The 16,114-nt window shown below is 38.3% G+C and overlaps 2 protein-coding genes and 1 long non-coding RNA gene across 4 annotated transcripts; 2 read left to right on the top strand and 1 right to left on the bottom strand.

The window, feature by feature from the left end:
• Window positions 1–2,208: 2,208 nt before the first annotated feature.
• On the top strand, window positions 2,209–4,718 carry LOC121975575. The gene is made up of 2 exons (XR_006110363.1): window positions 2,209–2,817; window positions 4,535–4,718. It is a non-coding gene; the product is annotated as an uncharacterized LOC121975575 (long non-coding RNA).
• A 3,293-nt stretch (window positions 4,719–8,011) lies between these two features.
• On the top strand, window positions 8,012–10,838 carry LOC121975574. The gene is made up of 4 exons (XM_042527303.1): window positions 8,012–8,342; window positions 8,440–8,550; window positions 9,568–9,636; window positions 10,586–10,838. The coding sequence occupies exons 1-4, from the start codon at window positions 8,178–8,180 to the stop codon at window positions 10,634–10,636; spliced, it is 396 nt and encodes a 131-aa protein (XP_042383237.1). The 5' UTR covers window positions 8,012–8,177; the 3' UTR covers window positions 10,637–10,838.
• A 262-nt stretch (window positions 10,839–11,100) lies between these two features.
• LOC121975573 (protein SEEDLING PLASTID DEVELOPMENT 1-like) lies at window positions 11,101–15,655 on the bottom strand. Of its 2 annotated transcripts, none has more exons than XM_042527301.1 (9): window positions 15,048–15,655; window positions 14,744–14,958; window positions 13,930–14,080; window positions 13,618–13,809; window positions 12,764–12,926; window positions 12,442–12,674; window positions 11,944–12,120; window positions 11,709–11,870; window positions 11,101–11,557 (listed from the first exon to the last, which is right to left on the bottom strand). In XM_042527301.1, exons 1-9 carry the CDS (start codon window positions 15,489–15,491, stop codon window positions 11,246–11,248), a joined length of 2,049 nt encoding a protein of 682 aa, XP_042383235.1. In that variant the 5' UTR covers window positions 15,492–15,655; the 3' UTR covers window positions 11,101–11,245. The 2 variants fall into 2 exon arrangements, with proteins under 2 accessions (XP_042383235.1, XP_042383236.1); XM_042527302.1 differs by having other exon boundaries at window positions 14,744–14,965; window positions 15,048–15,189.
• Window positions 15,656–16,114: the final 459 nt, after the last annotated feature.

The following is a 16,114-nucleotide window of genomic DNA, read 5'->3' as shown; positions in this document are numbered from 1 at the left end:
ATACACTTCTCATATCATATATACCACTATATTAAACAACAATACTACATACAAAGTTATAAAACTAACAACACTACGTAATTATACCTATACATTCCCTACCAACTTTTTTGCTTACAACACTATGGATATTTAATGCAATGTTTTACAAAACTTATCCCTTAAAATTGATACAATTACATCAATTCTATTTTTTTTATATCTCCTTATTTGAAGTTCATCTTCAGATTGTATAGAAGACATCGAATGTATTGCATCACAAAGAAGCCACAATCAATGTTGTAAATAACATCACTAATTTAATATTTTATATCAATAATTTTTATTCACACTCTTTACTTGACTTACCTGGCTTCCTGTTATGGACATTCTATTGTGCGAGACACCCATTGATCGAAGGGATGATGCCTTTCAAAATTTGGATCAATAGCAGCAAGGTGCTCACGACTATATAATTTTAAATTTGATACCTGTAAGATTGAACGGGAAATTAAAATTTTATATCAACTAGCATTTATACTACATTACAAACATACATATAAATATTAAATACTCACCGCTGCTTCAAATTCATATTTGGATTTACTTCCACTTGCTAGAGAATTGTAATGATTGAACGTCATTGATTTGGTGTCCACCATCAACAAGTGGAAGTGTGCATTATCATTGCATAAAGGTATAAAAATATACATAAACTCTTCATCTTCTGTATCTGTCTTTATCACTTGTTGCAAGCCAAACTTCCTTGAGGATTTTATTGATGACTACAAATATGCAAAGTCATACATACTTAACCAAATAATAAAATGTATTCAAATATTATATATTCTCAAATAGATTCCTTACTATAAAGAACGTTAAACAATATATAGACTTGTTATATGTCCTACCAGATGAGGATTGCCCCTTAAATAGAATTTTACAATACGTGTCAATTACCTCCCCTTTTGTCAATATCTCTCCATTCACACCAGATAAGAAGGAATACACATTTAAATCAAAGGGTAGTTCCTCCCAAACTAATTCATTTGAAAACCTACAAAGTAAATCAATGATTATAAATCATAAATTAAATTAGAGAACCATATAATTATCTAAATTAGAGAAACATATAATTGGCTTGACTTGTCACTTAATTAAATCAACTATGCATTTCACATACTTTAGGTTCCCAACTCTTTTAACAAGTAGGTTATATTTTCATCTTATTTTTTCTTATTCGAAGTCTTAAATTGCTTTTTCACAAACTATGTCCATAAACATAAAAAAATTTAAATACTAAATTAAATTAAGAAAAATACTATTTTATATGTAAATACAGATTTACAGTAATGTCTTATTTCCTTATTTTGTAAGTTTGGCAATCCTAGCTGCACTCTTCTCTGTATCTTCTTCAGAATTACCTTCCATTAATGTGATGATGTCTCTTTTTTCTTTCATATCATCCACATCAATTCTTTCTTTCCCCTTCTCCACAATATAAGATTCTTTTACAAATTTTTTACCCTATGTCTCTATTGAAACGCTCTCCACAACCTCATATATTTGTATATCTCTGCTGCCTCTTAGGTAAAATCTAGAGCCACAATAGATTATCAATTGGAGAATCCATGTAATCATAGCGACTTCTATCATGTCATCTCCTACTTCTTGTTCCAAAAGCTACTGGTTCACATTGAGGATCATCTATAGGATCATTTGATTGAGATTACATTCCTTTATTTTCTATTATTTCAAGTAATTCTTTCACTCTATCATTCAAATGCATGTTCTCTATTGTTAGCTCCTTAATTCGATTATTCAATGTTCTCTATTGTTAGCTCCTTAATTCGATTTGCTTGAATAATGTAGTTACAACATTCCTTATTACTTTGACTTCCTTCTTCATTACCTTTAAATTGTGATGTGTCCAATAACCTTCAAATTGTGATGTCTCCATTGAACGTGGAATGTCATCAACGCCAACAAAATTTTCAACCAATGATTTCTCATATTGTGTAAAATATCGAAAATGAACGAAATACCTTAACGAAATTTTTCAGAATTTTTAGAAATTTTCTGAGAATTTTTCGGAGACTGTATGGTATAAGTTACGGGGATAAAATTTGGATCACAGAAAAATCTGTTTAAGCTACCCCACTTGAACGACGAAAATTTTTATTTTTCTTTTCCTTTCTCCTTTTCTTTTATTTTCTCTCTTCTCCTATCGCCGAACCCGTGCCTGATCCTTCTTCTCTTCCTCTTCTTTTCTCCTCCCCAACGGCGCCGTTTCTCCTCCCCCAACCCGATCGCTTACCCCCTAATTCCTTTTATCTCCTCACGATCCACATCCATCGTCGATTCCTCTTCTCCCCAACCAAAGTCAAACCTTTGCTCTTCTCGTCTCTGCCCTAGAGCCTCTGCCTCGATTTCCCCTCTTCGACTCCACCGCTCGACGCTAACCACGCCACCGTTCGCACTCGATCTTCAACCTCTTCCTTGCGATCGCGCCGGCGACGCTCGAGCCATAGCCGACCAAGCTTCTGCTTTCACGTCTCTGAGTCCTCTTCCTTTCGGCCACCTAGCAGTGCCCTAGACCTTCCCCTTCCTCTCCGATCGACGTCGATCTGCCGCCTGATCTGCCCTCTAGCCGGCGTTATGGATCCGCCCTCTAGCCGGCGTTATGGATCCGCCCCGACGATGTTATGGATCCACCCCGATGATGAGACATCAACGCCGGCACTGTCAGTCGTTGTCGATCTACACAGTCGTTGTTTCCCTGAGCCGACGCCGAGTTTCCTTCCGATCAGTTGAGCGTCAACAGAAGCTTTGGTTTGGGTAAGAAATGTTTAGCTTCGATTTGATTTCAGCTTGCAAGTTTGAGATATTGAGGTAGTTTATTAGCCTAACATATGATTTGAAGGTTAGATCTTGACTTAGTGCTGATTTGGAGTGTTTGTTTGGGAAGACAGCAGCCTTACCCAGTTATGGCCACCAATTTAGATAGCCATTACTCTGGCCGCAAATCAACGGAAGAGCGTACGGATTTAGGTGAGGTTTGGGTTGTTTCATGTATAGATTTAAATCCAATTGGATGGTGAAATGGTTATGACTGTTAATGTAATGGATTGTAAATTATAATCGGAAGGATTGAAGGATTCATGATGACATTTGATTAGTAGAATTGGTTTAGGTTTAAAGTGAATAATGGAATAATTAGGGTTAAGAAAAACTAATCTTGGTTGACCGTTGAGTTATATTTAATTAGAGTTAAAATATTGGATCTAATCTAAACTTCGGATTAGATCCGATTTATGTAGCTAACCGAGATTTAATGAAAGAATTAGGATTCCTGGTAAATAAGAATTTGATTTAGCTATATATATATATATATATATATATATATATATGAGAGAGAGAGAGAGAGTAGGTAAATTAAATGTGTTGTTACAGAACTCTGATTTACGACGAACTGCCTTACGTGGGGCTATTTTTGGCACGCGCTATATTGGAGGTGGGTACTTTGACTTATCTCTTTTGATAATGTTATGTTGATATGCGTAGTAGGTTATAACCTCTAGTAATAATACCTGTTAGTATGCCACTACATAATACCTGTTGCATGTTTTTATCTATTCTGCTTTATGTTTTATACCCTCTTGTTTATTGTCATGATTATTTATGCTCATAGAGGTAGTGACATACCATGCCTTATGATACACCGGACTAGACATTTACCATATCTGACCCGTGTACCTATATCTGTTTATTTGATCCATTTATTTTTGGTACATGTTTTATGGAGATAGATATGGTCAGGATTTGCATGCTTAGTGTCATGCACCATCTTGCATGATTGCATGCTGTGCGATTGGTAGCCCCATTATTGTTGAGCTCATCGCTAGTTTTATGGATCTGCACACACACAACCACTCATGGGTTAGTGGTATATCAGGCAGGGTGTGTGGCAGTTTGCTCTGTCAGTGCTCCGCTGGTCTACTTATGGGTAGTGTGACGCAGCGTGGTAGCACGTCAGAGATCCCTCCTCTGGACTGTCTCAGGGAGATAAGAGTATTGAGCTCCCACACTTATGATTTGGGGTAGGAGGATAGGTGTACTCCGACACATCCTGTCCACTCGGTCACTCATCAGGAGCAGTGATGGCAGAGTGCACAGTTGTCATAGCCCTACTCACTCAGTCTCACCATCATGTGTGAGATGACTGACTGGCATCAGGGGTGACCAGGACATGTCATTGACATCATATGCTTGATTGCATTTATTGCTTGTGTTTGTTGCATTTTATTTGCTGCATATTGGATGGATGCATATGTTTGACATGCATGCAGGGACATATTACCTTCGGTCTGACGATCTTATTATTCTGATAGGAGGTCTTGGTGAGTACAATTTCTCCTTTTCTTATAGTTTGGCATTTCCCATTACTCCAGGAGACTGTACGCATATTTATTACTATTAGTTATTTCTTATTATGCATGTCAGCCCGATACCCGCTGAGTTGTTGGACTCATCCCGTTGATTATATCTATTTCAGGTTGAGACCGTCAAGAGATTTCAATTGCTAGTCCCCACTTCGTGTCGCGACGATATTTTGCTTACAGACTTGGTTCCTTGTTTTTGTGTTAATCTACTTGTTGATCTATATACTTGTGATTGTACTCGAGGATTTTTTTTGTCAAGTGTTGGTCTAATACACTTATTTTTTTGTTGCGTTGGTTTCTCTGTTGTGGTTTTAAGTTTTTAGTCGTTGTAGTGGAGTAGGTTTTAGTTAATATAAACTACGTGGTTGTGTCAGCCAAAGGCTAAAATATATAAACTGTGTGGATTGTTAGTGTATTTTATTATTATTGTTCCGTTCGTGTTGGCAGAGATTTATGTGGCCCAGAGGGCTGTGTAGTAAAGTTTCATACTGTCACCCGTACAGGAGAGATGTTGCCAAAATTTCTTCTGGCAGAGACTACCTGGGGTGTGACGTATTGGGTAGGGATTATGTCAATCATAACTTGTCAAATTATTAAAACACATGTTAAAAAAAGGATATTAACCCAACTTAAGCGACAATTAAAATTTACCTCTTTAGATGAGATCGAACAAACTCCTCACCTTACTAATATGTAAAGGAATATTCTTCAACTTATTTATTATTGCTCCTTTAATTTTGTATAGTTTTTGGAATGAAACATGCTCCAAAAACCATGCATAATTCATCATCACAAGTGTTAGTTATTCATACATGTACACAAAATATTGTTAAATTGAACATCAAATATAAACTCACTGTTAAAAGACCAGCAAAGTCCTTTAGGTAAGGGAGGTTGATGTTAGAATGTATTGTATGAGTTGATGAAAATATGCCCCCAATCTTAGATAATTGTGGAGCCATAAATTCATGGATGACTTTAAGTCAGTTGAATCTAACAAGATTCTCAAAATCATCTACTATATCTATAAAATATAAAGGGACCTAATATATACTAGAAGAAAATAAGACATAAATAAATATATACAAAATGTAGAATTTACAAAATAATAAAATATCATCTTCTTCTTCAACGTGATTGACATAAAATTTAAGCAACTTCTCAATTCTTAATCTGGTAGCTTCTTTTTTATTTGATAAGTAAGTTAGAAAGAGGTCACCCGTGCTTTAGTTGAATTGATCGGAACCAAAGTACCTCGGTCTGCAATACCAAGCAACAAAGAAACATCTCTTCTTGTAAAGGCAATCGGAACACTTAATAACTTAAATGATTAGTTGACTTCTATGAACAGATAAATAAGTATTAGGCCTACAGTGGGACTGACATGATCACATATTAGGGCCATGTTTGGCTTATTATGGGATCGTATCAGACCCACATTGGACCTGATATGATATCGTATCAGGCCTATGTTGATGGGACCGTTAGGCCGACTAGAAGGGGGGTTGAATAGCCTTGCACAAAATAAAACAGAAAATAGCCTTCTCGGACTTAAATGAACACTTGCATACATAAAATTAGAATAAAAAAAAGACAGAGGCTCAAGGGATTTACTTGGTTACAACCGGGGAGGTTGTTAATCCAAGGAAGTGAAGCGTACTAAATACTCCTTCAGGCGGAGAAGCCTCTTACAACATTGAAAGCATAGAAAGATGGAGCTAAACTAACAAAAGGAAGCACACAAGTGTTGTAAATGAAATTGCTTATTGTTTCTAGCTTCTTGGACCAAGGCTATATTTATAGCCTTGGTCGGGGTGCTTAGAAGGATTCTAGATGCCTGAAGGGGATAAAATTTTATCCCCTCTACAACGGATCACGGTCAAACATGATCTGGATAGAATCGGGTTCCGGGGGCTCGGATTGGGTCTGGGCGCCCGGAGCCTTAAAGTCAACATGGTTGACTTTTTTCGATCCGGGCCCTTTGCTTTGGTTTTGCTCATCTCGGTCCAGATCTTCTGCTCCGGCTCCACTCACTTGGGTGATCTCGGTCATCCAGAATAGGACTCACCCGAACTCAATTTTCGGCCTTCTCGAGCAACCTTCCGCTCCGACATCTCGTCCCTCGAAAACACTACATGCCTCCTTCTCGTCCGCCCGCATACTCCTCCGCAACATCTCGTCCCTCAGACGCACCGAGCACGTCGGCTCTCTCCCGTGTCGTCCTTCTCGCTAGCTGCGTCTTTTGCTCGATTTCTTATGCTCCTAAGCTCCTGCACACTTAGACATAAGGTTAAAACATCACAGGACGTAACTTAACTTGTTTGATCACAACAAAATAACCTTGGGATTCCAACACACGTTAGGCCTGATTTGGGATCATATCAGACCCTCGTTTGCCATACTACCCCACTATCAGGGTCATTAGCTCACTAAAATATTAACCTTTTCAAAGTATTTTATTTTACTATACAATTACTTCATGATTAAAATTGACAATTATAAGTTGTATCTGAGAATCTAAATGTTTGAGAAGTTGAATCCCAATTTTGAAATATATTAGCCAATATACCACAGATATGTTTCATATCTTGTATGTCTAAAAAAATACTAAAGGGTAACTGTTTGATCATAGCTATGTGTTGATCATGTAAAATAACAAATCCATGATGCATTTCTTTCTTTGTGGATGCTTAAAATTTTTTTTAAATTGACCTAAGACACTGTTCTAATACAATTTCTACCCAATATCAACTAAACCCTATAATTTAAAATTTTTTAATCAAACTCGTTGAGCTTTTCAAAATCAGAGAGTTTCCAAGGTGATATCTTTGTAAATAATTAAAGTACAGAGGATGATACACCCGATCCACTTCTTTGCGTCATTATGAAAGGAGACTATTGTCGGAAATCCTAAAACCCCTTCCCTACAGAGTCGTGATCACTGTGGATTTATAGGTGGAAATGTTTGATGCCGCATGAGGGACATACGAAGACACTTAGTTAGGATTTGAGTGGATGATGATTTCGCCACTAAAATAAAGCTGCAATCTGAGAGTTACGAAAAGTGACAAGGCATGCACGAGCTAAAAGAGGAAGGGAGAAAAAATTATTATCACTATTATTTTTAAATTAAAATAATTGAAAATATGATTCGGATGTCGAAAAAATTATTATTGAGAAAAAGAAGTTGACAAGAATGTTATACTCATTAATAAATATACAATTACACCTTTTAATAATTTTTATATTTTACGTGTACTTTGATAAATTGCCACATTCAAAATTTCCAATTTATTTCTCTGAGCTAAAAAACTGAAGGAAAATATAAAGATGTGTACATATCGTAATCATGATGCCTTTGCCACGTGAGCGGTAGGTTCCGACAGGATGAGGAAAGAGATCCAAGCCCTAGAGAATCCGTGGGCCGCCGCATTCCCATCCTAGGCCAATGGCATATAAAGGAGTAGATAGTTAAGAAAAGATAATAATTTTATATTTTAATAAAATTTGGATGGTCATTTTAAAATTTTTATATATGTAATAAAATATTTTTTACTGGGTCGAAGACAGATTTTTATATATGAAATTTGGACGTCCCGTGGCTGCATCAAAGGGCAGCATATTCCTCAACGACCTCCTCTTCCCTTTCCTCCTAATCCAGACTCCTACCGCATCTCGTCTTACATAATCCACCGCTCCTCCTCCTCCTCCTCCTCCTCCTCCTCCGCCACCACCTTCCTCATCTCCTCGTCACTCATGGCGTCCGTCACCGCCGTCGCCACTAAGAAGACGCTGCTCGCCGAGGACGTTCCCTGGAGGGCCTCCCCCACCGGAAGAAAGCCCATCCCTAAAATCCACCTCAATCCCGTCCTCCGCGTCCAACCCAATTCCAATTCTAACTACGCCCTCGCCGTCATGAAGGTACTCCTCGCCGCCCTCCGTCTTGCCCTAATTGGTTTGCTTTCCCCCCGTTTTTATTTCCTCTCTTCGGCTCCTTAAAGTTGCTCCTTTTATGTAGCATCCGGATCCCATAGGCGGCGGGTTCGCCACGGAGGCCAGGCTGGAAGCTGCGGGGTCGGACTGCATCGTCCCGGGGCTCGCTACTCCGGTGAAATTACTTGGATTGAAGGTTTTGCTTAGTTGATCTTGTTTCTTTTTGTTGTGTCGTATGGATAAGGCTGACTGAATCATTCCTGATGCACGAGCAACTGGAATAGTTTATCATAGTTGAGTCAATTTCGGTGTTCCAGTTGTTTCGTATTGGAAGAGTTCATTCTTCATACGTACTAACTGAGATATTCACTCTCGAATTAAGTTTGCTTCTTTCACTACAATTTGTAAATTCGTCACTTGTGAAAGTTGTATTCTTTGCCTTGTTTAATTTGTCATTACTACACGTATGCTTTTTTATATATAGTTCATAAAGAAAAAACTTAGTTTTTAATGAAGCCATGACTGCAATCTTGGAACTAGGATGAGTTATATAAATCTTCAGTGATTTTGTTCATTGATAATTCCATCTACTGCAGGTTTTCTAATTAAAAGAAAAAAAAAAGAAAGTGGAAGTGCTATTCTTAGTTTTGAATGAGTTTTAGATATTTCTTTGTCCAGGATCATGGTCAGTTTGCTATTGTAGTTATTTGTGATACATAGGTAAGCCATCTATCAAGGCTATTGATAGGAAATCTTTGAATGTTTGCTGTCTGAAGAGCTTTGTGGAGATTCCAAGCTTAGCTTCATCAAAATGGGAATAGCCTTTTCTTGTTGTCTAGTACATCTTTGGAATTCATTCAAGCAACATCATTATCACAATTCTTATGTTGAGGGATAAGTAACTTGACTATATTCCTTGATCCTTTGACTTTTTTTTCCTTCTAGTAGCTATACTATTTTCATACTAGGTAAATTCTAGATTAGTATATCCTGCAATGGTTTCAGTCTCTTCTGATGATTCCTTTTATTTTGATTCATACAATGTCAGGGTTGTAAAGTCATTCACAATGAAAGCTGAAATATGTAGCTATTTGATGTTTTGAATGTTTAGGCCGATTGATTGAACAATCCTCGATTAGTGATTTAAACTTTTCAAGATTGTAGCTTAAAAATTTTCTTGCAGTTTTAATATTGACTTTTTCACTGTATGCAGGTCTGGCCTATAGATATTGACTTTAAATTTGTGGAACCTGTTGGAAGGGAACTTCAAGCTCTTGGAAAGGTGAACAAATTGGGCATCCTTTTCTTTATGCTGATGTAAGATGCTTTAATTATCTTACAAATACAAGTGACGCTGGGTACAACAATACTGCACAAAATAGGATTCACAAGGCAACATGAATTGTGAATTATAGAGAATAGAAGACCAAAAAAATAGTACCAGAATATGAATATGATGGCCTCTATTGGGCAATATTGAATAAACTATTCAATACACTAACGGGTTACATCATATGATATTCATAAAAATTTGGACTACAAGATTGTGAAACAATAACACAGTTTTTTGCCTTACATTTCTCAGTGAGAAACAGTTAAAATATACTTGCAAAGTCCTATCCTGAATTGTTGGGGAAGCTATTTTTCTTTATGAGGTTTCCCATATGATCCTGGGAGTTACAATCCTACCTACAATCTTTTCATATCAATATGATCCTTTTCCTTTTCGCTCAGAAACTTCATGGTTTGAAACATTGGAAAAATGTGCTGAACTATTTACAGCTCTTCATGTCACACATTTTTGTGCTTATATGATTTAAGTAACTATCATTAGTTGGCTACACTCAGCACTTCAGACTATCATGGTGGGATTAAAATATTAGACTCTGGCACCATTTTTAAATCCACACAACTGCTGATTTCAACCTGGAAATCTTCAGTCAAGGAAAAGAAGTTTGACTCCAATGAATCTTATTACCAATAAGAAAATTTAGTCCATTTGTAATATACATTTACATAAAAAAATATCAGACAAAGTAAAAAAAGGTAGGCTAACTGATTGCCTTGCTCTCAGCGGCCAATTCTTGCTCAAGACATCAAAATTTAAAACTGTATTATTCAGCATATCATCATGACATCATTTCATGTACATATTATGTTTATTTGAGTTCAAGTTGACTCTTTATAATTAGTTTGGTTATTTGAATGTCCTGATTACTTGCCTTCTCCAGTTTATGGATTCAGCACTTAACCTCATGAATGCATCATTTCAAGATCGCTAGCCCAAGTGCCATGGTGACTCCTTATTGGATCAAAACTTTTGTGATCTATGATGACATCTCCTTTGTGATCTGTCTGCTTGTCACGCTGGGATGTAAGAGCTTCAAAAGTTCAAGAGATATGTAATGTTTGTGGTTATTTGTATAATGCTGCGAGAACATTCAAAAACTCGTTTCTTCAATAAAACTCACATAGTTGTCATGATTTGCGGTTTCACCTGTTTGCTGTGAAGTACTTGCAATTATGAAGTTTTGAAAGTGTTCTAGTTTTCACCTGTTTTCTTCTACTGAAAACATTAATGAAATATCTTGTGGTTTTGCAATGTTAACACACCTATTAGCACTGATATAATCTTGCACAAAGCTTTATGGAGATACTATTCATGATGCTGATCCAAAATAAATGCACACAAACATCAAAATGACCCCAAATATTTCTTGAATTCACATTTCAAGTGAGACGTAAATGGATAACATGCGAGCAATTTTCCATTAAAAGAATGATATAAATTTACATTGCTGTGAAGAACAAGCATCACAGTTTGATATATACATGTACTGTACAAGACGGGGTAGAACTAACTACACAAGTTTCACCATTTTAGAATTTTTTTAATTATCAGGCAGAAGGGGAAGACGAATAACACTAGAACCCACATTCCATCCGGGTAGTGAATTAAGATTCACTTCTTGCAGTTGCTCACTTGAATGTTGTCCATGGCTCTTGGCAGATGAGCTTTTCTTATCGATCTTCACAGGAAGAATCTGCAGCCTTGAGTTCAGTTCTGTTCCTGACCTCTTTGCGGTTAATTGGTAGCTTGCCACGAGCTCGAGTTGGCGAGCAATTATCTTAGAGCATTGGGGGAGGAGCTCTACGGGTTCTCCACCAGGGATTACAATGTACTCGATAGCCATACGAACCTCCTACAATGTACATAATTGGAAGAAAGCTACTGAGGTTTAAGTAGGTAAGTGCAATGATATTGGAAGAAATGTTTGAACAATATGAGCATCCCCATATGTATCAACCATCACAATGCGTGTTAGTGTAAATTGGTCGCAACAACGCACATACCTCCAGAGCATCAATTTCTTCCAAGGTAGGTTTTCGCTTAGGCGCATCATCTTCCACTTCTATGTCGTCCGTGAATGTTGATGTTTCATTTGGTCTAGAGCCAAAACTATTAATCCCAAGAATCATCTTAACTGCCTTTACCATTTGTGCCATCGTACTCTCCTGCGGTTAAGAACAAAGAACTATAAGGGCACTAGCAGTGCAACCAAGGAATCAAAATGCCAAGATTCTTTACTTTGATCACGAATATGGGAAGCTTGTGGAATTTTGCAACGCTGCGAATCCAAGGATTTTGCTTCATTTCAAAACTGGATGCTAGAATTGCATTTGCTGTTCCAATGTCATCAGTTGCACATATATCATCCTCATAGCCCATTACAGTTGCAACTTGCAGCAGATCAGCTTCCAAAATCTAAGAATGAATCAATATCACATCAATTGGTCCAATAAAAGTAAATTATTTAATGATAATGTGCTTGTACTCTTTCAGCAAACCCCAAAGAAGAACATGCTAAAAACTAAAATGGAACGCAAAAAGAGAAATATAGACAAGGGGTATGACACTGAGCTTTTTATATAGAGCATCTAATTAAGGATTTTGATTTTTGAGGCTCAACAAAGTCATTATAATGTCATACCTTCTTATGTGACCTGTGATATCAGAAGGCAAAAGAGGCATGCAAGGAACAAAATTCCAGAAATTGAATGCTAATGAACGCAGTTTGATGATTACCTTATAAGTATATACATGAATTGGCAATCTCCTTGGTGTGTATGAATTACTTCTAGCTTTCTTGTTATATCCAGCATTAGCATTTGCATCATCAAGTAAAGGCATGCCAATTGAAACATCCTTTTTAGAACTAATAAATTGTTCCTCTTCATGAAACTCCTGTGGTACGGGAGAAGAGTTACTTAAATCACCATTGGGATCCATCTTGCGTGTTTCAAAGAGGGGAGATTTCCCTGTATTCACAAAAGAATGACAATGAATTATTTCTCAAAACAGGAATTTGAGAAACAGGCTGACAAATCAGGAGAAGAAACAACCGTACCTGCTAAAATAGCATCTACAGTAGCTTCCAATTTGTGATGAACTTGGTACTCAGTTTTGGATATCATCTCAACAGCACAGGTAAATGTAGACGGTCCTTTTCTTTCAAGGATTGTCTTTTGAACTTTCCTTTTCCTAGCTTCCTCGTCACCAAGTGTAACACTCTACATTGAAATAAGTTCAAAGTAACTGATATATGAACAAATAGATTACGTGATATTTTTTCTTGGTGGAAGAGGATCTATTATTCCCAGTTGAATCATAATTCAGTGACTAAAATCTATACTTCTCGAGTTCAGGATCAGTGAAGGAAAACTGTGCATTAGCTTGTGCATATGATATGCATTTAGCAATATTACCAGAGCCTGAGATCCTTGTAAAAATAATCAGTTGTATCAGTATTCGTGATACTATATATTATATCCTCCTCTAGTTCTAGAATGCCTTGTTAAAACATAGGATGAATGATTGACATTCATAAAGGGGATTAAGCTTTCAGAGTATGTAATAACATGGATATAAATTCTCCTTTTCGAAGCTACTGAATTCTTTCAGTTTTAGGTATCTAAAAATAAACTCTATGCTCAAACAGTAAGGAGGCATGCACAATAATTTCAATATATTGACTGTCATTTTTTGATTTTCAAATACTACATTTTACTTCCAAGGGACTTTTACATTGGTTTCTAAGCAAATTCAAGCAGAATCCACAAAACATTTTAGTTTTCAGTTCATCAGATACATAAATTCAGAGTTAGTCGAACTCAAGCAAAAAGTATCTGAGATAATTGCCAACCAAAATGTCACATAGGCGAACAATATGCAGATAGACAAAGTAGAGAAATAAAGCACTACCTCTATCCCACCAACAAGTGCCTGTAGGCATGGATTTTTTATTATGCTCTCAATTGTTACCCCATGAGCTGTTCCAACAAGCTGAACACCTCTTTGAGCTATAGTACTTGCTGCCATAGCTTCAAGTTCGGTTCCAATTTCATCAATTATGATTACTTCTGGCATGTGATTCTCAACTGCTTCAATCATGACCTAATGATCGTGGCACAAAGAGACATACACAGAAATATTATTTTCACAAACCATCTATCTAGCTCACGAGCTGGATTTAATGTGAACTCCATGAGGGAAAATAGCATACAGTTCACTTACATTGTGCTGCATACTAACATTTGGAACTTGCATTCTCCTAGCACGGCCAATTCCCAAGTGAGGTATATCTCCATCACCACCGATTTCATTGGATGTGTCTACTATGACTACCCGTTTCATCTTTTCGTCTGCTAATACTCTAGCTATCTCCCTGCATTTAAACAGTGAGGATAAAACAACAAAAGTAGAATTTTTGTAGCTCTTTCACTTCATAAGAGAAATATAACTACGCAAAAATTCATTTTCAATGTTTAAGCACACTTTGGCTTCTCAAGTCAGCAATAATCATATACAATGTGGATGAACTGGTGAATCATGATTTCAGTTTTAAAAAAAGGTTTGAATTGCCAAAGCCACAAGATCACCGCATACATGTTTGGATGCGACAAAGACAACATAAACCTCTCAAACATATATGATCTCGTTGAAAAAAGAATAAAAACAATACAACTGAATACTAAGCATATTACGCCTCTCTGCACACTCCAAGCAACATCGATACCATGGTACACTTATAGTGACAAACAATAACAACAATCGAGTTATAATATCTCAACTATTAAGGCCTGCACATGGACCCTTTGTTATTTAAGGTTTCTCCAGAAAAACTGATATTTTAGAGAATGTGAAAAGAATATATCCTGTGGACTATCAAGCGTTCCTTTCAGAGTTCAAACTTTAGAAGATCAGTAAATGAATTAAGTAGTCAACTTTTGAAAAAGTAAAATTAATATTATCCCATGTACCAATCAACCGACTACAGTATAAAGAGAATTAATAGCTCCTCCAATGTTCGATGAATGCACGATGGTACCTGATCAAAGTCGTCTTCCCAACTCCAGGAGGCCCAATTACTAAGATAGAACCTCCACCTTCCACTAAATCACGAATCATCTCTGCACTGCCCGCTACAGCCCGACCAACTCTACAGGTGAGACCAATGATTTGCATCTTCCGATTCCTAATGGCGCTAATTCGGTGCAAGGAACGATCAATCCCCGATCGATTGTCATCCGAAAAGTCACCAACCTATTAACTAAATCCTCGGTTCAGTCAAAGAAGATCGCGGGATCAGAGTTATATACATAAAAAAAATCTTGTTTTGGGAACGGAACTACCTTAGAAATTGCTTGGTGAAGGTCTTCGACGGAAACAAACTGTTCGGACATGATCCAATCCCCGGACGGGAACCGCGCGATGGGCTTCCTGCCCAAATCCATCACCACCTCAATGAGCTTCCGAATCTCTTGGTGCCGCACGAGATCTCTCCTCGTCCGAGGCGGGACCAACTCGAGGAACAAATCCAACTCCTCGTGAACCGCCGGATCCGCGGGGGAAGCGCGCTCGTCGTCGGGTCGCGGCCCCGAGGAGGAGACCGAGTCGCGGTAGTGGCTCCATAGGGAGCAGCGATCGGCGTCAGCGTCGGGGAGGCGGAAGGACGGGGAGACAGCCTTGCGTCGGCCGGGAGAGCGGCGGGAGGCGGAGGACGAGCGGACGATGAGGCTAGGGCACGGCGTCTGCAGCTGGGGGAAGACATGCGCGGGAGCCAAAGCTTTCAGCATCTTCTCTGCGCCGCCTAAAGCGGGCGGCCGATTGCCGAATGATCTTTATAGTCGAGATTTTTCGTCGAACGGGTGGAGGGCGGAAGGAGGAGGGCGACGGAACGGCCCAGCGTTAGTGGCCACGGATCGCGCGAGCAGGTCGGGAAGTCTGATCCAGTGCCCAAGGCCCCGAGTTTCGCATCCAACAGAGAGCAGCATTTCCAACCCTTCACGAGAAAAGGATGCAGTGGGCAGACCTGGTACGTTCCTGTTGCGTGTCTCGCAGGATACTGGGGATGGTGATGAAACATATACCAAGTAGATTCTCCGGCAAGTTAATACTACCTTTCGTAGATCTTATGCCTCATCTCCTAAGCATATGCCTTTAGAGGTGCCGGGCTTGTTTCTTCGTACTAAATTCTGTTATTGATCCTGCGCCTAGATTCGGGGGAGATGACTCACCGGGATAGTAAGGAGAGGGAGGCTAAAGGGAGATGATCCGGCGGTAAGATTGGGGGATCACTTCAGTAAGACTGGAGGATCTACTTCCTAAAGGGTCTCAGCTTGAAGATAGATGAAGGGCTGACTAAGCGGTTAATGGCCGCGCCGAGTGGTTGAGTAGGTCCGAGCGGAACCAAAGATAA

Source organism: Zingiber officinale, chromosome 4B (assembly GCF_018446385.1).
Source record: "Zingiber officinale cultivar Zhangliang chromosome 4B, Zo_v1.1, whole genome shotgun sequence".
Lineage (NCBI taxonomy): Eukaryota > Viridiplantae > Streptophyta > Magnoliopsida > Zingiberales > Zingiberaceae > Zingiber > Zingiber officinale.
Note: the sequence above shows the minus strand (reverse complement) of the source record. Positions and strands in the feature narration are given on the sequence as shown.

Coding starts and splice junctions, on each gene's coding strand:
- LOC121975574 (XM_042527303.1), top strand. CDS start 8,178: ATGGCGTCCGTCACCGCCGTCGCCACTAAGAAGACGCTGCTCGCCGAG. Junction 8,551..9,567: donor TGAAATTACTTGGATTGAAG/GTTTTGCTTAGT, acceptor CACTGTATGCAG/GTCTGGCCTATAGATATTGA. Junction 9,637..10,585: donor AACTTCAAGCTCTTGGAAAG/GTGAACAAATTG, acceptor TGCCTTCTCCAG/TTTATGGATTCAGCACTTAA.
- LOC121975573 (XM_042527301.1), bottom strand. CDS start 15,491: ATGCTGAAAGCTTTGGCTCCCGCGCATGTCTTCCCCCAGCTGCAGACG. Junction 12,675..12,763: donor TGTAGATGCTATTTTAGCAG/GTACGGTTGTTT, acceptor TTGTGAATACAG/GGAAATCTCCCCTCTTTGAA. Junction 11,558..11,708: donor AAGAAATTGATGCTCTGGAG/GTATGTGCGTTG, acceptor TGTACATTGTAG/GAGGTTCGTATGGCTATCGA.